The 24,713-nt window shown below is 37.2% G+C and overlaps 1 protein-coding gene and 1 pseudogene across 3 annotated transcripts; one reads left to right on the forward strand and one right to left on the reverse strand.

The window, feature by feature from the left end:
* The first annotated feature begins 5,847 nt into the window (after positions 1-5,847).
* LOC137713618 (probable 3-deoxy-D-manno-octulosonic acid transferase, mitochondrial) lies at positions 5,848-11,283 on the forward strand. Of its 3 annotated transcripts, XM_068452940.1 has the most exons (13): positions 5,848-6,137; positions 6,309-6,402; positions 6,481-6,523; positions 6,906-7,028; positions 7,284-7,403; positions 7,480-7,558; positions 7,731-7,847; positions 8,285-8,382; positions 8,552-8,642; positions 8,794-8,913; positions 8,993-9,063; positions 9,777-9,987; positions 10,479-11,283. In XM_068452940.1, the coding sequence occupies exons 1-12, from the start codon at positions 5,939-5,941 to the stop codon at positions 9,948-9,950; spliced, it is 1,329 nt and encodes a 442-aa protein (XP_068309041.1). In that variant the 5' UTR covers positions 5,848-5,938; the 3' UTR covers positions 9,951-9,987; positions 10,479-11,283. The 3 variants fall into 3 exon arrangements, with proteins under 3 accessions (XP_068309041.1, XP_068309042.1, XP_068309040.1); XM_068452941.1 differs by lacking the exon at positions 10,479-11,283 and having other exon boundaries at positions 6,315-6,402; positions 9,777-10,346; XM_068452939.1 differs by lacking the exon at positions 10,479-11,283 and having other exon boundaries at positions 5,849-6,137; positions 9,777-10,346.
* Positions 11,284-22,171: 10,888 nt separating this feature from the next.
* Positions 22,172-24,250, reverse strand: LOC137711856 (cytochrome P450 76A1-like; annotated as a pseudogene).
* Positions 24,251-24,713: the final 463 nt, after the last annotated feature.

The following is a 24,713-nucleotide window of genomic DNA, read 5'->3' on the forward strand; positions in this document are numbered from 1 at the left end:
TGAACTAACTCTGTTGTTTAGTGAAGCTGTTAAAAACCTCTTCTTTGTCGACAATTTTGGCAATGGTTGGTTTGAGTTAGAGTTCATCAACGAGGATGAACTGGAAAACATGGTGGAAGGACGTCCGTGGTTTGTGAGGGGCCAAATCTTCCACTTAAAAAGGTGGACATAAGACTTTAGGGAATCAGACTCTATATCTTACTTGAGGGTATGAGTTAAAATCCCTTAAATGCAATATAGGGAGCTGAACATCTTAAAGACTATCACTAAACTCATCGGGGACCTTATTAGGCTTAATGACCCTTGTATTAATTCCCTGAATTGAATGGCCATAAGGGTGTTAATGAAAGTGGTTGTTCGTCTCCCTTTCAAGTGGGTCGTGGTGGTGAACGAGGACAAAGACTTGCCAACTTTCCACAGTTATGAGGTTTGTTTGAGGTTTGCTCATACTATGGATGAGAACAGTACTCAAATGCTATTGTGAAGTTAATGTGTTGGATGCCAGTTGATTTATGGTTAACAAGGTGTTTGGAGACAAGCCAAACATGCTGCCTCCAAGGAAAAAAAAAGGAGAATGAAGGTGACGGTGAAGATGAAAGTGAGGGTAAAGGTGAGGCTGCAGGTCAAGTGCATGTGGTGGTGATGGCATGGGTACAAATAATTGATGACGCTGGATGAAGTGATCAAGTGGTCAAGTAGGTTTAAGTAGTTTAGATTTAATTTTACCATATTTTAATTAATGTTTTAGTTTTAGTGTGTTATATTGAACGTTTTTTTTATGTATTATTGTGTTATGTCAAACGATTAAATTTCATTTTAGCATGTTTTAATTTATGTTTTTGTTTAAGCAGGTTGGTTTTAGGTTTGTAATGTTTATGTTTAAGAAGGTTAGTTTTAGTGTGTTATGTGGGATGTTTCCATCGCTGTGTACTTTACAATTTATTTTGACAGTTTCAGTTTCATTATCTCGTATTATTTGTGCATCACCATTTCCTACTACTCCATCACAAAAATTCATAACAGATAAGGATAGTTTCATCGACTGTCACCTAGTTTCATAACACATAAATAGTGGTTTTAAAAATTGTCTTTCAAATTCATTCAACTTGACTTATCCATAACAACAAATCATCTGGAAGGATATAATGAAAGCATCACCATACCCATTACATTCTTCCACACCAAGTACAAAATTGGACAAATAATTGAAATTTATTTCAAATTTACTTTGTCTGAATCTGTTTCACTGTCTAACTAATTTGAGGAAGACCCTTTCATGGTACACCAACTTGCTCTAGGTACACATTATGGTTCACAAATATTCATATCGCATAATGAAGGTTTGATAAATTGTCACACACTTTCACAACACATAAGGGATGGTTTGAAAAAGTGACTTTCAAATTCATTCCACTTAACTGACCCATAACAACAAATAATCTGGAATGAGATAATCAAAGCATCCCCAAACCCATTAAATTCATCCACACCAAGTAAATAAATGGACAAATAATGTAACATCATCCACAATGAAAGACTTGCACCTCAATTAATATTCATCCCAACTAATGGAACTTGTCTTAACAAAATAAAAATATATACATCACCACATATTCACAATATAATACTTGTTTTATCGGCTACAAGATTACATCGACAACCATTGAGTCATCCAGCACCACCTAGACATTATGCACCTCATGCAACATGTAACTGCTTTCCTCAATTGGAATGCAGGGACATTTTGCGGTTTAATAACATCGAGAGGAAGACCAATAAACAAGAACTCTATCACTTTTAAAGTGAAAATCCCACAGTCTCCCCATGCCATCAACAAGTTTCAGAAATAATTTACACACAATTCAATCATTTAACTTAACTAACGATTCAATAAATTTTTAACTGACTCGTTGTTTTGTTGTGGACCTCTTCGACTTACAACAATGGGGCCAAAGTCCCTCCTTCACCTCCATCGACACGCTTCGAAGGACATCAGGTAACACATAAGAAATTGGAGCCAATTTCATCGTCGCTTTCTCGAAGTGAGTAGTTGATCTCAAGAAGTCATGCACAATGATTCTTAAAGCTTTCAAGTTCATCTTGATAGCAACCATGGTTATCAATGTTGAGGGGCATGACATGATTCGACCAACAAAGATGTAGATAATAGCTTCTCATCCCCCTTCACAGTTTTCAAAATGACAAGTAAGAATGGAGTGCACGATTCGCGCTAACAGTATATCTGTAAACAGTCAAAGTATAAAGTAAAAGACATGTACAACACTTTTACTGCTCAAAATCATACTCAACATCATAATTGCACATATTTACATAATTAGCATAGATTAGCTTGGATAGTTTACTAGAAACCAATCATTTGTGTTGGTGCTCAACATTGTCCCTACCCTCTGAGCCTCTTCGCCATGCTTCTGGAGAAGATACAATTGAAAATGATTGAGCTAAAATGCACAATTTTTACTTAAACTTTCACACCAACACAATCCCAACAGTATGGAAACACACCATCAAGAACAGGGTTTATGGACTTACATCGATTGACAACCACTGTTCCTTGTCAATGAGCAGTCTCCAAAAGTTTGTCTCCTGCCGTCATATTCTCAAACGGGCAATCAGAGTAACAATGTAACAAAAAAACATTGATCATCATCATTATAGTCGTTTACTGAATATAAATTCTAATGCACCAAAAGCAGAACACAATGATCACTTACTTGTTCCCAGCATTCTTCAAACTATGGAATTGATAGAAATACTAAAGTGCCTCAACCACATAGCCTGAGTCTATTGCTTTAAATGCCGCTCCCCTTTGCAAAACATGTTCCCTCAACTCACCGTCTTGGATTTTTTTTGCACTTTGTCACGTCAAATATCAATGTTGTGTAATGCACCACTTTGGTCTTCTTCTTGGCTCCTCCTTTGGTGACCCAATCTTTGCCGCCGCCCCAGTGTAGTGAACTTTCCTCTTCGTTCCAATGTGCTCACCCTCAAGTGTGTAAATAACATCATCATCGAAACTCTAAACTTTTGCGTGCTTGTGCGTTATCCTTTCTCCGACCAGTGCAAGCATCATATGGCACACATCTGCGAGACTTTCCAAATGAGCAATCCCTACAAGTTCCTGGAAACCTACTTCCTCCACACATTTCCTTCCCTCTTGATCCTTCGGTTTCCTCCTATTTGCCTTTTTCACCCCCGTTTTGACCACCCTCTAATTCTTCTTTGGTTTCCTGGAGACCATTTCATGCACTGCCGCAACTTGCACCACCATTTTCTTCTTCTTTTTCCTATTTTTTACCTACTTTTTTCCCCTCTTCTTCTTCTTCTTCTTCTTCTTCTTCTTCTTCTTTTACTACTTCCTATTCCTCCTAAACTTCCCTCATCAATGCTTTCACCTCCTCCATCAACTCTTCCACCTTCTTCAACACATTCCTCTGAAAAATATCCTTTCATGGGCCAAATGCCCCCACAACCATCTTCAACTTCTTATTCTTCCTCCATCAAATCTTCCACCTTCTTCAACACATTCCTCTGAAAAATATCCTTTCATGGGCCAAACACCCCACAACCACCTTCTTCTTCTTCTTCTTCTTCTTCCCCACCGCTTGTCATTTATTGCCAGTCATCACAATTACATTTCTCAAAACAAGCATTCATAAACATTCAAAAACATTCTCCAAAATTCACTTAGATATTCAAATATTTTCACAATCCTTCATAAAAGTTCATAACTTTTGAAATAAGGCCATACCTCTCAACTCTTAGTTATGTACATCTAGACCTGTTCATTAATCAGCTACTTATTCTTTGTTGACCACCGAGGAATTCTTGGGATGGCTACAGGATCAGTCATCTTGCAATAACGAAGTGGCTTCTCCAGTTGCGCAATTATTTTGTATGCCTACATTTGCACGTACACTGAATTAGTGCTTATCACAATCACAACAACTTGACCCTTATTAGTACTCAATCAAACCAACAAATTGTACCTAAAAGGAATAACTAAACTCTTAGTAGCACCATTTGAATCTTTGCCTCCTTTTACTTCCCCTCGGTTGTTCCTCTTCATCCTCCTCATCTCATTCCACATCACCATCCCATCTTCCTCTCCCTCTTCTAACAGCAACAAAACAGAGTTTGTCATGTAGTTATTCAAATGATACCTCACCCCATGTATAAGTGTTGAACCTATCTATGTCCTCCACGAGGTCCAAGTACTCTAGGTTCACACCCACATTACTCTTCATCCCTCTCAACACACCTTCGGTGAAGCAAACCAGCCTCATCTTCAACGCATCATCCTCATTCTTTAAACACCATTTCAAGCTTGGCACATGTCACTAAAACCTTTTTGGTAGCTTTCTTGGGGGTAGTTTTCACTTCACCTTTGCCCTTCACACCCTTACCCTTACCTTTGCTACTATCTCCAACAAAACCAAACTTTTGAGGAAAATACTTAGGCAACAGCCTAATTTTGGAAGGCTTAACCTATAAGGTTCATCACAATGGAGCCCTGTAATGAGGCAAAAGTCCTTTGTGAACCGGGTGACCTCATAGCCTATTAAATATGTGAGTCCCTTTAGGTATTTCACCCCCTAATTTGCCACTCTACGGATCCACAATTCATGCACCAGCTACCCACTAAAGGTTAATCTATCGACACTCTCCAAGTGTCCAAAGTATAAGGACCTAAAATCAGCAAGATGTGCATCATTAAACTTGTGACACAAGACTCCTAGGACATGACTAGCTTAAGAAAGGTTGTTAACCCTTCCCCTATAAGATTCTTTCTCTTTTGTTGCGAGTTCAACCACCTGATTTGCCATCTCCTGTACACATAACAATACAACCATTCATGACAACCAAATTGAACAACATATACCCTGAGAACAACCAAATACGACAATGTTTATCATTGACACAACATACATCTACTATGAACATACTTTCAAGAGTTAAGAAATACCAAATCAATTCATAAAATTAACAAAGATTCATCGACAAAAATCATTCACAACTCAACAATATAAATTCAACAAAACAAATTGAAGCACATATATCGTGTACACAACCTGTCAACCACAGTTCATAAACCTACATCTCACCAAATATATACTTCGACATCAACTAATTTCATCAACCCACTAGCATAATTAACCATAAACACTAAAAAAAAGTACATAATTTTACATGTATAATGAAATTATTTTCTAGGGTTCCAAATTTCAAATTTAGTTTCTGGAATCAAGTTTGTCATCGACTTTTGCGGAAACAATGACTCTAAACCCACTCCAATCAAGGAACCACCGAAACTTTTTCCATGTAAGCAACTGCTAACCCTTAAACCAAAGATGTTTGAATGTCGAAGTGCACTGAGCCTGGAGACAGGAATCACAACAATACTCCAACTGGGTTTCAAACGGCAACGAACTTTTCGAACACTACCAAGGTTTTGAATGAGCACGATGTTGGGATGAGAAGGAGATTTTTGCGAGGAGAAGAAAATTTTAAGGTTTCAACTGTTGCTTCTGGTTTCAACTGTTGTTGTCGTGGGGAGGGAGGGGGAGAGTTTAGTTCCCTAATTTTTTGAATTCTTGCAGATACCGTTTTCATTAACTCACAGATCTTTTTTAACCCGGTTTTACACTAAGCCCTTTCTGATGGATTCATTTTCAACCGTTCAAATTTAATCCTACAGTCCACATTCTATCCGCACGCAATGTCCGCAAATCTCTGTCCTCACCTTAGAAATCGCGTTCTTGACAATGTAATGGTGTTCGGCAAGCTTTGTGCAGAAGATTTTATACGGGCCCAATCACAAAGTGCTGCCCCAAAACGAAAAACTTCTGGGTCTGGCCCACGAACCAAGTCCGTATGTACTCTGCAATTCTGCTCAGTGAAAGAAAATTACAGAAGAGAAATGGCGGCAACGAAGAGCAAGGCAGTCTACAATGTTTACAGAGCGCTGACCCATGGTCTATCACCATTGCTGTACCTTCACCTCCACTGGCGGAAACTCCGAGGCCTCGAGCACCCACTCCGATGGCGTGAGCGTCTGGGCCGACCTTCCCTCCCTCGCCCCGAAGGCCCACTCATCTGGTTCCACGCCGTCTCATTAGGTTTCCTCCCATCCTATCCTATCCAATCTATGTCATTCCTTCAGCTAATTTCATCTCCGTTCCCCCTGTTTGATTACCGGGAAAGTGGAGGGAAAAGAATATAGAGATATTGAGCTTAATCAATCTTTAATTGTGATTAATTATTGTGGCGTAATTAAAAACTGGACCCAGGTGAAGGAATGGCTGCGATTCCGGTGATCAAGCAATGCATTGAGCGGAGGCCTGATTTAACTATTCTGATGACCACTACGACGTCATCTGCGTTGTAAGAACAAAACTCATCTCCCCATTTAACGTGTAATTCTGAATTTATTTATAATTTTTCATTTCGCTACATTTGCAGTGGAGTAATAGAGAAACGTCTTCCAACTGGCGTCTTACATCAGGTACTCTTTTAATAAATATATGTTTGTATTTTGCGAAATTCGTGACTTTCGCAGCATTCAAAAATTCGATAGATTTTTCTGATCAATTCAATCATTAGATGTAACGCTACATTCGGGGTCATAACGCCTAATTTCTACCTACAATTTTAATACAATGCAGCTGGAATTGTTAACAAATTGAATACATTTATATTTTGTATAGAGTATAGAGATAGATATGTTACTAGCTTATGTAATAGATGGGAATTTGGAAACAATGCTTGGTTTCATCTATCGGTGTCCTTATGGTGACGATGAATATTACTATTGTTCTCTATGTCTTAACTGAAAGTACCGATAGCATATTTCTGATTGTGACACACTCAACTTTCAATTGATCAAGTTTGCGCCGGTCGATACACCTTCTGCTGTGGACTCATTCCTTGGTTACTGGAAGCCAAATGCGATTGTGCTTTTGGAGAGTGAACTATGGCCAAATTTAATTATGTCTGCTTCAGAAAAGGGTGTAAGTTATCTTATCCTGTTGTGAATATACTAAATTATGTGAGTGTATTTTTTGAATGATAATGATGGTAATAACACCCAATTAGTACTTAGAAGTGTAGCTCAGTTATTTTTTTAGGTTTACTCTAAATGAGAAAATATTTTCCATCGTTTAATTTTATTTGCATCCAAATTATTGCTTAGCTTGGCTACCTATAACTTGAATACGTAAAGTGCAGTTGGTTTTAGATCATTTATATGATTCATATTTTTTCAGATCATGCTGGCATTGTTAAATGCTCGAGTATCTACTAAATCCTTTAAACGTTGGTCAGGACCAGCGCTTCTTCCTCTTATTTCATTGATGCTATCAAAGTTTTCATTGATCTCCCCATTGGTAAGTGCCGCTACAGATTGCATTGAGTAATCTGTGTCTTCAATTGTCTTCTCACTCTTTTTCTTGCACGCCAAAGAGCAATATGCAGGCCATCCACTTTCAGCTGCTGCATGCCCCGCCTTTTGTGATCAACTTTTCTGGTGACCTGAAGTATGGTATGTCTCACAATGAAAACTTGTATATATCCTTTTGGAAGTCAATTGGAAAGTCTAAATGTTGTGTTTTGAATCTGGTATCGTTTCATAACTATAAATTATAGAAACTCTTGAAGAAGGTGATAATCTATCGTAATGCTAGAATTTATTTATTTTTTCTTGTAATGTTCAGTGGTTGGAGAATTTGACATTTCTGAGGGAGAGATCAAAAGCATGGAAGATTTAAAAGTACACTGTGCCCACAGGAAGGTTTGGATGGCTTCTTCCATACATAAGGGGGAAGAAGAAGGTTACTTCTTGCTACTTACTTATCCTTAAGTTCTGGACTGCATATATTGTGTCATGTACATGTAGAGTTTTATTAGAGACCTGACCTGAATCATACAATGTCATGCTGCCTCATTACTGGCAGTCGTTGGTTTCTGAAAGTTTCATACAAGTGCTCGATGATTTTATTACGTGAATGCTAGTGCTATACTGGTGTTTCGTCCTAGTTTGGCGCTTCTTTGGCTTGCAATGTCATTTTCAACTAGAAACTAGTGTTTTTTTATTTTCTTTTTGTTTTGCTTTGTTCATTTCACCTTCCATTTCTTAACCCATTATTTTTTCTTAAAGTAGCGACATTCATCTAAAGAATTGTCAAAAATGTTTTTGCATTCATTTATCAGAATATTCTTTTGCTAGATTATTTCTGTCTGTTGAAAAGCTCACAAATACTATATGCAGTAATACTTGGCATTCACAAAGTGCTGCGACAAGAGTACCCTGACTTGTTAACTATTATTGTGCCTCGACATCCACATCATGGAAAAGAGATTGCTCAAGTATGCCATGCATTCAATTTTATTGATGTTTAACAGAAAAAAATGGTATCTATATGATTGATTTTTCTAAAGGCACAAAACTATATTGAGATTTACTACCTGAAAAAAGAGAATGATTGAACATTACATTTATTAGTTTCATTTCATGACATTGCCTTAAATAGTGCAGAAATTGTGGAAAGAAGGGCATGGTGTAGGGTTGAGGTCTCAACGTGATAAACTCTTAGGAGACACAAGTATATATGTGGTGGACACATTAGGTTAGCATATTTTGAAATCTTTTCCCTACATGATTCTTAGACAAATCTTGCGCAGAAATCATACTCTCATAGTTTACCCCTTGTACAGTGGCTCCACAAAAGCATTCTCCCTAACTTCATTATATCTTTTTTCTCTTTGCTTGAATTATAGGTGAATTGAAACACCTTTATAAGTTATCCCCTGTAGCTGTAATTGGAGGTTCCTTCTTTCCTAGCCTTTCTGGCCATAACATATCAGAAGCTGCTGCAGCAGGCTGTGCAACTTTGACTGGTGAGTAGCTGCTACCAGATCAGAGTTTCTTGGTTCTTAACATACCATTGATAGCTGCTTTTTTATTTTCATTTCTCAGGTCCTTACATAGGGCATTTTTCAATCATGGTACTGGAAATGCAACGGTTAAATCCTCTGTCAGTTCTGCAGGTGTGAAGAACCTCTATCCTCTGTCCTTCAAAGTATCACTTGTTGAGACTCTTCATACCTCCAAATTATGTTGCTTTTTCAGAAATTTGACTCAATATATAGTGATTTATATAGGGTGGTGCTATCCACACACCTATTCTTACCTCTCACACACCCCTCCTCAATTTCCGGCCGTTGGATCGACTGAACTGAAGAAGATCAATTGACCAAAATTAACAAGATGTGAGAAGTAAAAAGGGGTGTGTGATTCGTGAATAGCATTACTCTTTATTTATCCTTTTCTGGTTTTAATTTTCTTTTACATCAGAAATCTGCCTTTTTATTCAGTAGACTTGAATTGAAATATCGGATGTAGATAGGAAATTCATTAAATGTTATGTGTAACCTGTACTCTCTGTTCAGCTGTTTGGGCAAAGCTTTTAGGCTTCGTTCAGTTTAATCATATGTATGTACACGTGTTAGCTTCATTTGTTGCTTTAGTTGCTACTTTTAGTCTCTGTAAATAAGTCATAACATCTGCACCGAGCCTGCTTTTTGGGTGGGAAGACGGCCTTTGCACGGTAGTACTGGCTGTCTGGATTGTGGATAATTTCTACTTAGGAATAACTACCTGAACCTGTGATTTCATTAATATTTGTTCTGTCTGCTTATAAGAAAATAAAAAATAAAAATCTGTGTAATTTCTGCAGCTTTTTATGTTAATGGTCTTGCAGGTTGGGGGAAAATTAGAACTTGAAGAAGCTCTTAGAAAGCTGTTTGGTGATGTCAAAGTTCTAGAAGCACATTGTGCTGCAGCAAAACAAGTGTATCATACCCTATCAAGTGGTGTGGTTCAAAACGTTTGGAATCTATTAGATATTCAGATTCTCCAACGAGCTTTGAGCTAAAAAGTAAAAGATCATCATACAACAACAGAAATGTAGGGTAAAGTTACCACTCCCCTTAGCATCAGAGTATTTTATGCTTATAGTCAATTAGCATGTCCTAGATTAGTAATTTAGTTAACCTGGGTTTGAGCGTTGTGTTGTTTGTAAAATGTATTCTTCCAAACGACAGCTGATTTTGAGCGTCATGTTGTTTGTAATTACTATCATCGGGTATAGTATTTAAAATAACTTTTACCCTTCGAGAAAGGTGAAAAAGCGCTTTGGCAACAATATGTTTTCTTTTATTAAATCCTATGATGTGCCTTGATGTCTAATTTCTGTACAAGATACAGATACTTTGCAAGGATAAATGTTAAACCTCATACTGCTTATTCCCTATACACAAGAGATTGCATCTTCACCTGTAACTAAATGAAAACACCAGTATAATGTATATATTTTCAGCAAGAGTCTTTTAAAATGCTTAATGCACTTCTTTGATTCAGCACCTTTGTGTCTACTGCTAGCTTGACATAATGGTATTTCTAGGAAAATAGAAATAATAGCAATCGCAGATAACTGTTGCTGCTGCTTCCACCACTGCTACAATAATCTCTATGCAGCGTGATGAACTTCTCAGAAAGCCATGAAGGGGGCAAGAGAATTGATGGCTGCTCGTTCCAACTCCAAGAGAGTGAAGTTTATTTTCAAACAGAAACTCGTCACATGGCATAGCTGAAGGGCCAGAGCTACCATGACCGTACTCTTCGTATTCTTGGTCTAGCAGCTGCTGTAGAACCGGGTGATTCAGGAAATCCACTCTTTCAACAAACCTTCATCTAGCTTCCCCTACTACTACAGCCAAGTGACCAGGAGGGGCATCCCAGGGTGGCTTCTTTTCACCAACTCCGGCAAGCCTCAGCTTCACATGCAACCATTCTTTTTCAGCTTCCAATGTTGCAGATCATGCCTTGTCTAGATTATTGCTACATGGGAGGACCCATATCATTGTGAAGTGACAACTCAGACATTCTTGGTAAGGGTTGTTCAAGGTGGACATGGGTATTTATTCTTGGGGCTCCCCGGTTTTCGCTTCAACAATTTATTCATTTACCGTGCAAAGGCCTAAGGGAAAACACAATAAGGTAAAGTATCTTATAACTGCTAATTGCATGATATAAAGATAATATCGAGTGAAACATGTCAAGTGATTTGGGTTTTCTGTTGTTAGATTTCCTGCATTACCACCTTTGCTTAGTTTTTTACTGGGACAAAAGTGAAACCCTGATAACTTGATATGATTGACGTTATCACATCCTAACTTCTTTGTCCATAACACTTTTTGCTAATATGGCAAGCAGTTGGCAGAATTGTAGTACTTCTTTACCTTTTTTTGGTGACTCAATTGTAGAGAACTTGAAATGCAAGGGATCTCTGCATTTGGATGAAATTGAATCCTTAAGATAGGACAGAATTCTGGCTAGCATGTGTCGGTTGGGGAGTCCTTGGGACCATGATCTTATTTTCATGGGCTCTCACGGAGGAGGATTCTCTCCTCTCCTATTCCCATGCACGCATCACATGCATTGGTGGGTGGACATATTCTTCACACCACATACGTATGTAGGAGTCTCTGTTGTATTGTCAAATTTTTCATGCTTTTGCGTATGTGACATGTCCTCTTTTGGGGTGGCAACCCGGGGGTTTGGGTGCCGGTGTTTTATAGTAGAACAATGTATGACAAGTTGTAAAGAATTTAAAGAGTTACATATTTTTCTTTCATGAATTCATGCTGTTTGCTCTAGGTTATTTAGGCTTTGTTATGGTTATTTAGAAACAAACTAGCAAAGGGGATATTCTCTAAACCCTATGTTTGGACAAGGAACTTTCAAGGTCTCAAGAAACTTTAAACTCGATTGTTAAAAATGCATTAGGAGAACAATACCAGTGAACTATTCAAACCCTACAATGTTATTACTAAAACACTATAAATGCACTACAAAACACTAAACAAGTACTTTTAAATAACACATTGCACTCAAATGTGTCACAGTTAGTTATTTTCGAATTCTCTATCTAATTTCTGTGGTGCATTCCGAATAAAGTTGGGCTAAGTTCCATGGATTTTAAAGTCCCGCGTTCAAACACACCATAACGGCAACGTTGGTGTTCAGGATTGGATTTAATAGCTCACTAGATTCAAAATATGTTGGAAATAAGAAATGAAAGTCAACTTCTACATTATGTCTAGTTAAAGAAGCTAGATGGATTAATCACTGTATCACCATCTTATAACTAATACATAGTCTCCCTTCAATTTGGACAAATTTAGAGTAGGCCTTCATTTCTTACTTCAACATACTTTGAATTTGGCATGTTATCCAATCAATTCTAGGAACTGAAGGTGGCCTAAATTTGATGCTCTTGAACAATTATTTTTTTTGCTTCCATGTTACGTGACAGGTTGAGAGATAAGTAACATTCATTTAAAAATTTGTGTTGCATACAAAATTCTAGTTATAACTAAAAGATTGTCGTACATGATATGTTTTAACTGAACAACGGTTCTCATACTCAACTTACTACTTGGCAGGAAAGTCTTAACAAATTTCTTTTCCTTCCATTAGAGATCCAAACATGTGCAAAGCATAAATAGTTTGGAAAGTTAAAAGGTGGATATAATAAGTACTAATTTATTTTTTATCAAATGATAGATTTTGTCAGATTAGATATTAGATTAGCCACTGATAGGGTTCGATCCATACCGTCATGCAAGGGCTCAACTCCTTTTTACCACTGTGGTAAATGGCCACTTGTAATATAATGAGTACTTGATTTCATGGATCAACAACTTGTAGGCAGCTTTTCATCAAGAAGAACCTGAAAGAATTACAGATTAGTCCTTAATTTAGTACCTTTATCTAATCTGCTTTTTGATTACCATATCCAGGTTAGTCTAAATTTAATTTGTTGGTTTGGTCCAAACTCTTAATGCTTCAAAACTAAGGGCAATAAACAAGCAAGCAACAATTAAACTGATAATGTCCCTACCAACCCTGAGACAGTTGACAAAGAACACATTCTGTATTTTGGAAGAGCAACTTGTATGCTACAGGTACATCGTCATGGTCGCGTCGTATCAATGATACAAGAATACGTGAAGAAAAATTAATACATAACATTGTATTATTAGCATGGGACGCTATTGTGACGGTATATCATTGCCATATAAATCCTTGTCCTTATTTGTACCAAATAGAAAGGAACATGGTCATTATGCAAACTTATAGAGAGTAATGTCTTTTCTTTGTTCCCTCTAGTTTTCCATCAATTGGGACATGGAAGCTTGACTTCTCTAGTTTTCCATCAATAGGTCATTTGGAATAAGATAAAGTAATATTTTAACATAAAAGATGAAATTTGAAGAGTTGGTTGAAGAGTGGATTGAAATGACAAATTTTAAAGGGACAATACTTGGTAATCACCAAGGAGTACCCAATATACTAACTTTGTTATGTGGAACAATTATAAAATGACATGTGTCCTTTTAACTCACAAACAACTTAACTTAAACTAGTTGCCAAAGATTCACTACTCTAATATATATCCAAACACCCTTCCTCTCCCTCATTGCCCAACCTTCCATCTCTAGCGAACTACACTCACTATTCTAATATCCAAACACCATTCACTATTGGATACTCGAAGAGTGAAGGTTTGGCTACCAATTTTAGGGCTAGTTTGATATTGTGGGAACATGATTTTCTAGGCCTATGCACGGGGAAAGAATGATCGGAATGCCCGAAGCCCATGGAATGTAGTCTCGTGGGATAAGCTTAGGCCTACTAAAGATATTATTTGTCTTCCAAGTAAGAAAACCCTAATTAAAGTCAAATTAGGATATCTTTGAGATTAGACAATGTAATCATAATTCTAGGAAGATTGGGTATCTTATCCTAGATTTCCTCCTAGATAGTCTCCCAATTTGATAAAGATCACTTTTCCTACAAGAACTCTCAAGATCCCTATAAATATACTAGCCTGAGTATTTATTAGGAGGACATCGACATCCATCTCTATCTCTAGGGCCAATCAATCTATCTCTTTCCTTTTTTCTGACTTATCTCTAAGTCTATTATTCTCTACAAGACACATATTCTCTTTGTGCTTAACAAAGGCCCTTACACCACCATCAATGCATAGACACATCCATAGAGAACTCATCTCCCTAACGCCCCATCATAGGCTATTCGTCAAGGATGGTTCATACCATTCTTTCTTAGAACTACACCGGTGGTTTGATTTTCAAAAGAAGGCACAGCCCGCAACTTTCCTAGATTGACGTTTTTTTACGTTTTGGATATTTTGAAGGTCAAGATGGCATATTTCAAGCGGACCAACACGAAAGCAAAGGCAGGTTTTGTTCCATGCGCATCAGGAAGTAAAGGCAGGTTTGGTTTCGTGCGGACCAACACCTCTTCATAAGTTTGACTCATAAACTTCTCATCTAAAGTCTACATGTAACTCAGTTCGAGTCCATCAGCACTCGTACTGGGGCAAGTCATCACGCAAAACTCTAGACGCAATGTAATCGTGCCTAAAGCCCAATTTGCACACTTAAATGATTTTCAACGAAAAATTGACTTCCTAGATGAATTTTGATACAAGTTAAGTTGGATATGAAAGCTAAGATGCCTAAGATCACTGTACCAAAATTTTTGCAAATCCAATATTTTCATTTTTGGGTACGAAGATACTCGAAGCTTCATTCCCGTCAGAACTAAGCAGCTATGGGAAAATGAAGATTTCAAGGCCTTACCAATTTTTCCAAGTCACATGTCATATATTCCTGGAAGTATAGGAAGCGGAGCTACAATGTTCTTATTTTTCTCAAATTTTTCCAGAAGAAAGAATGATCTCAAATCTAGCACACAAAAAGCTGAATAGAAAGCTAGCACAAGCAATGTGTCTCAGCAGCACAAGCAACTTCCTAGATTAATCTGTACCTGTTTGGAGCAAACTGGGTTTCGTGCCATACATCATGGCAAAGATACGGAAGTTAGCTTTTTGAAGAATTTTGTGAAACTAAATCTTGTATTATGTGGAAGACATTATTCCCGTTTTACCACTCATAGCACAGGCTTGACTTTTCTTTGAATTTTGAAGTTCTTCCCATGAACTCATATAAAATGACATACAACATGCCGCAATGACCAACGACTTCAGGATGCAAACAGTCATGATCAAGTCAACAGTTAACCTAAGGGTTTCAACAAGTTCAGGATGCAAACAGTCATGATCAAGTCCGCTGTGATGAGCTAAAACCAAAGATCAACAGCAAAGCATTGTGTGACAACTCCACACTTGTCCTCCTCCACCACTAGCTTGTATTGAAGGCCCATCCGACGGGTGAACGATCTTGGTCCAAACCATGGTTGCGCTCCAAGATATAAGTACTTTTGTTTCTGCAACTATATTCTTCAAATGGGATTCCACCTCAGTCTTGGCAGGTAATTCAGCTTGTGTGGCTTCAACTTTTGTTTCTGTAATAATAGCCTTCATAGGTGATTCACCTTTAGGCTTCTCCTTTTCTTTTTCAATGACGGGGTCCAAAGTTGTTTCTTATGATGGCATGATCGAAGGACTTTCACTATCACTCACTACAAACTTGTTTTTTATTTTCTTTTTTTTAGTAGGCCATAGTCGAATCCTGGATCAAGCATCTGTTTCCAGTCATCCCTTGCATGTACATTCCAAATGATTGTTCTCGTCGGTACCTTTTCCTCAATGACATATTGTTTTCCTTTATTGTCATCCTTTTTATCATCCTCCGCAGTTGCTGTCTTCATCTTAACTTTCATTTCAACCACATTTGGAATTGATGAGGGTTCTTTCCTATCATTCAAGTCTTTTGGAAGTTATTGCCAAAAGCATTCAAATATGAAATTGGTGAGGGTTCCATTTTAGCCACATTTGAATGACTTTATTCTAAATCATTCAGATAATCATTGGTTTTTAGAGAATTTACGCTGTTCTTTGTTTGCATCTTTAACATTTCAACATTCTGTGCATTGTTATCCTTCCACTGAATCTCTACTTTTTGTAGAAGCTTTTCAATTTCATTGTTAAGCATTTTATTTGTTTGACCAAATATCAAGCACTCTCTGTTTAATGTGTTATCATCTCACTGAAGGTTAGGTACCTCTTCTTAGCAATGCTCCTAGCATTCTTGAACTCATCAAATAGCTCTTCACTTATAATTGTATCCATGCTGATTATGTGTTTTTGGATGGTGGCATCCAGCTTGATCATTTCCTCACTGAACAGTTGGTCAAATCCTGTTTGGGCTTCATTTATGTTGATTCTAAAGTTCATCAATTTGCTGCCCGTTCTTGTTCAGATTTCGTTCAACCTCTGTTGTGTCTTCTTAGTTTGGTTCATCTTGCTTTTCGAAATAATCCTCCACTTATCAGTTTCAGCATTATTTTGTTGCCCATTATTATTCACATTTTGATCAATTTATGTTGTGTCTCCTCTGTTTTGTTCATGTTGCTCTTCAAAATCATCTTCCAATTTATCAGTTTTTGTGACATCCCACATCACCCAAGGGAGTGATCCTTAAATGTATATTCTCATCCCTACCTAGCACGAGGCCTTTTGGGAGCTCACTGGCTTCGGGTTCCGTAGGAACTCCGAAGTTAAGCGAGAAGGGGGCTATAGCAATCCCATGATGGGTGACCCACTGGGAAGTTGCTCGTGAGTTCCCAAAAACAAAACCGTGAGGGAATGGTAAGCCCAAAGCGGACAATATCGTGCTACGGTGGTGGAGCGGGCCCGGGAAGTGGTCCGTCCCGGGCCGGGATGTGACAGTTTTAGTGTTAGTTTTCTTCTTTTTGTTTGCATTTTTTTTTTTGCCATCTTCCCTTTGATGATTGTTCTTGTTGCTGAGCATAAGGAACTTCAGAACCAATCTGCACATAGTAACATTAGACATTGTCAATTTGCATAAAAATGTCCAACACTTTTTCTGAAAGTTGACCACACTATTTATGAAACTTAACTAAATTAAGCCACATTGTTTCTGGAACTACATTAATATAACCCACTCTATTTCTGAAAATGGATCAAAATAATGCACACTTTTTATGAAACTAGATGAAATTAACCAACACTATTTATGAGACTGAACCAAAATTACTTAAACTATTTCTGAAATAGCCACACAATTTATGACATTAACCAACACTATTTATGAAATAGCCACACTATTTCTGGAACTACAACAAAATTACTTAAACTATTTTTGAAACTGAAACACAATAAGCCGCAACATTTTACGAAAGTGAACACAACACACAATTAATGAACAATTTTTTTTATAGAATTAGTTAACTGCTTATAGATGTTATTGGTCATATGTGATAGTTTTTTGTTTGGAAATTGTTTGGTACCTCTTGTGGTATGTGTTCTTTGTTTGGTTCATCTTCCTTGTTTGATTCATCATCTTTAGTATCTGCTTGCTTCCTTTTATTGGCTTTATTTTTTTGTCATTGGTTCTTCAAAGGCTCTAGATGCGGTTGATCAGAAGGAATAACATCTTTAATCTGGACACAGTCATATTAGATAGTTGGCATTTCATATGCTAAATGTCATTATTTTTGTGTTGGAAAATAGGTTCAAAGTTTGATAAATATGGACTACTTCTAGAACTGCAATTTGAAACTATTTCTGGATTTCCAGTACGATAATACTTCTAAAACTGTAAAGTCTAATTATTGTGCAATGTAGAGTGAAATATATTGATTATTGGTGATTACCTTAATTTTTTTTTTCACTTGGACATCCTTGATTGCTTTATATATCATCCTCGTGTTTCAGCTTGTGATTGCTAGAATCATGTTTTCTCGTCCTTCTATTATCTTCACTAGATTTGGGCGAAGTCATATCCAGTACAGTATGAATTAAGGAAGTGAAGTTAGTTTTGTGAAGTTTGTAAGAAACAATTCATGTTCTTTCATACTACTATTTTGATTACTTACCAAAACAGAAGTCCAGCCACTTATTGTCGGTTCTTCTCCTCCCTTCTTCTTTTTTTGTTTGTGCTTTGTCAAGCAGCTTGAATAGATAGTCTCTTACTCCTTTTGCCAAGTTGTAATTATTTATCTCCTCCATGTTCCCACAGATTTTCAAAAAACTCCGTGTGATGTAAGTTCCAGAGTTTGTAAATAGGAGTGACTGAATACAGTGTGCGCATATAAGTGCAGTGGTATCTTTTGCACCCTTAGGTGTTCGGTCTTGGAGTGATTTCTCGTAGGCCTCCGTAAGATGTTTCTTTATTACGATCTTTGTATCTTTGAAGTATTTGGTGATGGGGTGGTTGTCCTTGCCAAATTTGGTGGATTTGTCAATATTCGGCAAATCAACTCCTTCGTTGTTCGATCCGAAGATTTGAACAACATCATCGCTGGAAATCCCTCTTGTTCATGATGTCCAAATTTGAACTTTGGGTTTTTGGGGTTTTAGCATTAAATGATTTTGACCAAGTCCATGTCAGACTTCTTCTTCCTTTCTGACGTAATCAAGGTCATGTCCATGTACGTCGTCAGTCCACTCCAAAATGGTGTCTTTGCTAGTTCGTCACCAACATCTTGACGTTTTTGTAGCATAGGCTTGTATACTTCTATTAAGTACTAGGTTTATTGTTTGGCTTCCCTTGTCAAAATTTGTAAATGCTACCACACATGCTCATAATTTAGAGTTAAGGTACAATGCTGATCTGGAATTACTACTGGGATTGAACTTGTCAAAGAATCAGCCATCTTCACTACAAAAGGTTTGAATTATACATTTGCATATACATGTTAAGCTTATTTTTCCAGATTCCTTTTGTTTAGTGTAGTTGTCTAGTTAGAAATTCCTTATGTTGTCTAGTTGTGTAGGCAAACAAATCAAGACAACCCATATAGGCCAATTGAATCCTTTTCTCGTGCGTGGATCTCTCACCCTTGATTTGGAAAGGTCTCTTTGCTTGTGACATGTGTCTCCTTGTTCCCCTTGTTTGAAACATCCATCTCTCCCATTAAAAGGGTTTTCAAGGATTCATTTGTTCTTGGCTAGGTTATTCACATTTCAGAAAAAAAAGTGCATTTAGTTTAGAGCTACCCAATCACTACATATTAGTGTTGCATTGTATTCATGGTTTTGTATTAAGTTCTTGGTCTAAACCTTTAGTTTCATATCCTTCATAGACCAATCCTCTCGGATTCATGTTAGGTTCTTCTTCAACCATTTGACTGGAGTACTTGACTAGTCATATGAATCCAGATCTCATAAGCATATCATAACATCATATTACTGATCATGTTGATCTCGGTGTCACAAGGTGACGAGCTCAGAAGGAGTTGCCACTTTGTGAAGACCGAATGAATCCATCTTGTGTAAGGCAAGGTTGCACAAAGGTAAAGCTGCTCCATTGATAGGGATCTAGGAATTGAGCTTGTGTGGTCTTTGTATGAACCTTTGTTTACACTCGGGGATTGGACTAAATGGGAGTCCTTGGTTTTTTAACCCAAATGTGGGTTTTTCCAGCAAAAAACTTCCTTATGTTCAATACTTTACAAAGCTCCCTTTATCACCTTTGTTGGAGTTAAATATTTTAGGGTTTGCTATTATTGTCACTTTTTTAACCAAGTGAATTTAACTTAAGTACTAAGACTAAAACTTATCTGAAGTTCACTTTGTTAAGTTTTAACCTTTTAAGTTTGTTTGGTTTATATACTTGTGGGCTTCTAACAATTTATACTCAGTTGACTAGTATGGTTGACTAGTCAATACAGTTGGTTTTAAGTTTTTTTTTTTTTTTTTTTAAGAGGGCATTCCACCTAGTACCAATTTCAACTTACATTGCACCTGCAAACCCGATCATGTTGCATCTATACTAGAGGTATTCCTTCTTCTTTTTAACTTCTTTTTTCTTAGTTGTACTCTTCTAAGTGTTTTTGTTTTTTCCATCTGCAACAATGAAAATTTGTTAGGACACTATTTCTTGAACTGTAACAAAATAACACATGTTATTTCTGGAACTACGCTAAATAAACTCACACTATTTATGAAATGAACCAAAATAACCCACAATGTGCCTGGAATGTAAGAAAATAAACTCTATTTGTCGAATTATATCAAACTAACCAACAATATTTTTCTGAAAGTGAACCAAAGTCACTCACACTATTTTAGTAACGACTACAAAAAAACTCACAGTATTTATGAAAGGGAGCAAAATATTTAGGGAAGTGTTATTGGCACTCTAAAAATCTCATTCTACACTCCTCAAAAGTGTATTTTTCTTTCCTAATATAGAAAGTTTGGAGTGTAGAATGAGATTTTTGAAGTGCTAATAACAATTCTCAATATTTAACCCACACTGTTTATGAAATATCCAACACTATTTATAAGGAAAGGGAGCAAAACCAAACCAAAACAACCCACATTGTTTATGAAGGGGAGGAAAATCAACATTAGTCTGTGAACTACAACAAAATATCCCACACTTTTTATGATCATGAATTAACATAATGCCCACTATTTCTCGAGCTAGAACAAAAAACCAATAGTATTTATGGAATTACAGCATAATAACCCGTATTATTTTGTGAACTTGATAAAAAACAACATCCTAATATTTATGATACATAACAAAATAAACATTGTTTCTGGATCTAGAACAATATAACCCACACTTATTATGAAATATCCCACACTACTTATATGGAAAGGGAGTAAAACTGAACCAAAACAACCCACATTGTTTATAAAAGGGAGCTAACTCAACATTAGTCCATGAACAATAACAAAATATTCCACGCTTTTAATGAACATGAATTAACATAAAGCACACTATTTCTCGATCTAGAACATAAAACCTATATTTCTAGAATTACAACATGATAACCCGTACTATTTTGTGAAAAATAACACCTAATATTTTTAATAGCTAACAAAATAAAGACTGTTTCTAGATCTAGAACAATATAAACCACACTATTCATGAAATATCCCACACTATTTATATGGAAAGGGAGAAAAATCGAACAATATTTATGGAATAAAGCATAATAACTCGCACTATTTTGTGAAATTGATAAAAATAAAAAAATAAAAAAATAACCCCCAATGTTTATGAGATGCACCAAAATAAACACTTATCGATCTAGAACAATGTAACCGACATTAATTGTGGATTTGAACCAAAAATAAAACACAATATTGCTTGAACGATCCCAAAGTTATAAATGAAACTTAAGAAAAGTAGGAAACATACAGAATTTCAGTTTCGAAAAAAAATTAGTTATCAAACTGTAGTAAAAAGAAAATTAATCGTTTTGTAGTGTTTTCCAAGGAAGAATTGAAAGGTTTATGGAATCACGAACATGCAATTACTGTATTTTCAAAGTGAGAATTTAACAAGGATGTGAGTTTAGTACCTGTTGTTCGTCTAGAATTTGTTATTTTTCTAAGATTTTGATTGCAGATTCTTCTGCCATTGTGCGTAGATTCTTGTTTGAAAATTTGAATCGAAGTTGAAATTGGATTTAGTTAGATTAGGTTTGGCGGAATGGATTTGTGGTTTTGGAATTCGAATTTTCTACTTGCTGCTTGTAGAAAATGGTTGGTGTTCTATCATTAATGGCGGTGGAGCGGCTAATTGAATTTTGTAATTGTCATTCTGGCTAACGGGCTTGGGTTAGCTTTGTTAGGGCAATTTTGGAATAACAATTTTTATGCGTGTTGGGCTTTTTATTGAACCCCGTGTTTTTAGGTTTTGTAGGGTCCAACATATTGATAATGTGTCCTTATGATTAAAACTTAATCCCTTTTACTAAATAGAAGTTTTTGGTGGTTTTTTGTTAAATGAAAGTTAGTTTAAGCCTTTTTCATTAAAGCTCTCTTAGTAATTTGGAAGACTGACTCTTTGGCAGCAACTAAGAGATCGTTATCGCTAATGCAGGAGCAATAAGGTGCGGTGTAAATTTCTGTTTTTGACATTCTGGTTTTGGGGTACGGAATAAACCGATAGGTATTTTTGGGTCCTTTGTTAGGCAGCGGCCGTATCAAATGAGCGTACAGAGTTGGAAAATCAAAGACTGAGATGAGATGTGTTGGAATATGCATGAAAATCCACAAACGCTTTATCATTTGTGATCATTCAGACTAAGTAACAACTTAGAAAGAAAAATCGCCATCACATTATATACAAGCACTGCATACATTTTTGTCACACTACCAAATAGATCGACATCATCGCATTACATTTGATACACACCTACTTATTGCATTAATTATAATGCTCATGTAATAATAAACTTATTTAACAAACAAACTTATTCCAAATGACCTATTTGGCTTTCTAAATGAAAAGTGCATTAGAATCCCACATGCCCATTGTAAGGTATAGGTATAACCTTCAAAGGGACAGATTTTCTCAGTGTTATTCCCATCCTTTCAGTCATATCAATGTTCTCTGGTTTAAGCCCGCTCGGCAAAACCCAATCAAACGAGTGTAAGAGCGACCCTAGAGCCAAAGGGAGTACCCTAGAGACTAGTGGCACTGCAGGGCATATCCGACGACCAGAACCAAACGGTATGAACTCAAAATTGTGTCCTTTATAATCGATCATGTCGGGCTTCAAGAACCTCTCCGGCTTGTAAAGCAAAGGGTCTTCCCATGTCTTTGGGTCACGTCCAATGGCCCAAGCATTCACTAGAATTTGAGTGTCTTTCGGAATGTGGTGCCCTAGCATTTTGCAGGACTCCATGGCCATGTGTGGAACTAAGAAAGGGAGAGGTGGGTGGAGTCTTAGGGTTTCTTTGATGACTGCTTTGAGGTATGGGAGATTTTCAATGTCTTTCTCTTGAAGCTTGTTGCCTGGAGATATGGTGCTTCTTAGCTCGGCTTGAGCTTTCTTTAGGGCTTTGGGGCTGGTTAGAAGCTCAGCCATTGCCCACTCTAAGGTGCTTGTAGTTGTGTCAGTTCCAGCAGTGAACATCTCCTGAAATAATATCAAATTATTTTCACTGAAATTGAGCCTCAAAATAAGAGATTCAGAATTGGAATCATCCTTCCTCATTAATTAAAACAACTATTGTTAAGGCACATGAGCACATACCTGTGTAGGACAAATTATAGTGCCGAAACACCGTCACGCAATGTACATAACTAATTTATTTCATACACGTAACATGCATGAACAACGTAATGTACTCTTATTTTATTTTTTTTATTAAAAAAAAAGATAACTAGTAACAAGCCATGGTTATCCACACCTTCCAAATTGCAATACACACATAGAAAGGGACTTACAAAGACAATGACGTTGATGGTTCTTGGAGAAGTGAACCCAGAGGCCTCATCAACTCCATCACCACGGTACTCCAAAAGCACATCCAAAAAGTCCTTCGCTTTCTCTATGCCATCACATCCACCATTCTCCGTGCTCTCCATTCTTTCTTTGATAAACTCACCTGCAATTTCAAAGGCCTTTTCCACGTGGAATTGGGTGTTTCTCCTAATGCCTTGCGGGTCAAGCCACCGCAAAATTGGAAAGAAATCTGCCATATTAGGTTTCCCAGCCAACTCCTTAACTTTACCTGCATGGTAAAAAAACATAGCCCCTCTCTCCGACTTTGGGTCCAATAGATCTTTGGAAAAGATGAGGTTCCCGATCAGATTAAAGGCCATCAAGAATATGAACCTGCCCAGATCAATGCCATGAGTACTGGCACTAATTTCTGACGACGTCCTACTAGAGGCGTCCATTATGAATTGGAGCATTCCATCGATACACTTTTTACGAACACCGCGCATGGCATCGAGACGACTTGTCACGAAAAACTCTGTCGTGCACAAGCGCCTCAACATGCGCCAGTGCGGGCCATACTGGGCCGTGATCAGTGAACCCTCGTTGCCATAGTCGCCCTTCATTGCCTCGTAAATTTTTCGACCGGCTAGGGCCACATCGTGGTTCTTGAACATTTCACGGGCCACTTGGCTCGACGAGATCACCACAGTGCTCATGGATCCTAGCCAGAGTGTCATAATAGGGCCGTGGTTGCGAGCCAACACAGCATTACTCGTGGGGTGGACCCAGACCCAGTTGAAATATGTTGCCCACCACAGGCCACCGTCTCGGCCCAGGTGGAAGCTGTCCGGCAACATCCTCTGAACGCCACCGCCGGAGCTGGCTTACCAATAATAATATTGCAGTTGTAACCCATATCAAAACCACCCATGTGGTTAAACCCACCACCTCGATGTGCTCCATCTTTTTGTTTATCTTTTTCAATTGTTTGTTGGTCAGTGGGAGAATTTATATTTCAATTTTTTTGTTTTCTTTTCTTTTCCTTGCACGTTATCCCAGTGAGACAGTGTTTCTGTTATGTAGTTTCTGCTTTGGTTACGTGACAAATCCAAGCAACCTACTAGCATATGAGAAAACTTGTCCTTTTTCATGAGAAGAATCTTAAATAATTTTCTATAAAACCTAATGTAATTGGATAATATATAATACTGTACGTATCTTGAAGTAATATCTCCATTTCACTGAACAAGTTGTTCAAAATTCATCCAATTAAAGCTAAACCGGTTAATCATATAAGCATTTTACTGCGAGCACCAACAAATTTCTTCATTAGAATATTACATTTGTTAGATTTTTGTTGTAACCTAATATCTTTTGGCAGAAACTACACAGCTAATTAAGAAGTTGATTAACATCAGAATAATGA

This window comes from Pyrus communis, chromosome 13 (assembly GCF_963583255.1).
Source record: "Pyrus communis chromosome 13, drPyrComm1.1, whole genome shotgun sequence".
Lineage (NCBI taxonomy): Eukaryota > Viridiplantae > Streptophyta > Magnoliopsida > Rosales > Rosaceae > Pyrus > Pyrus communis.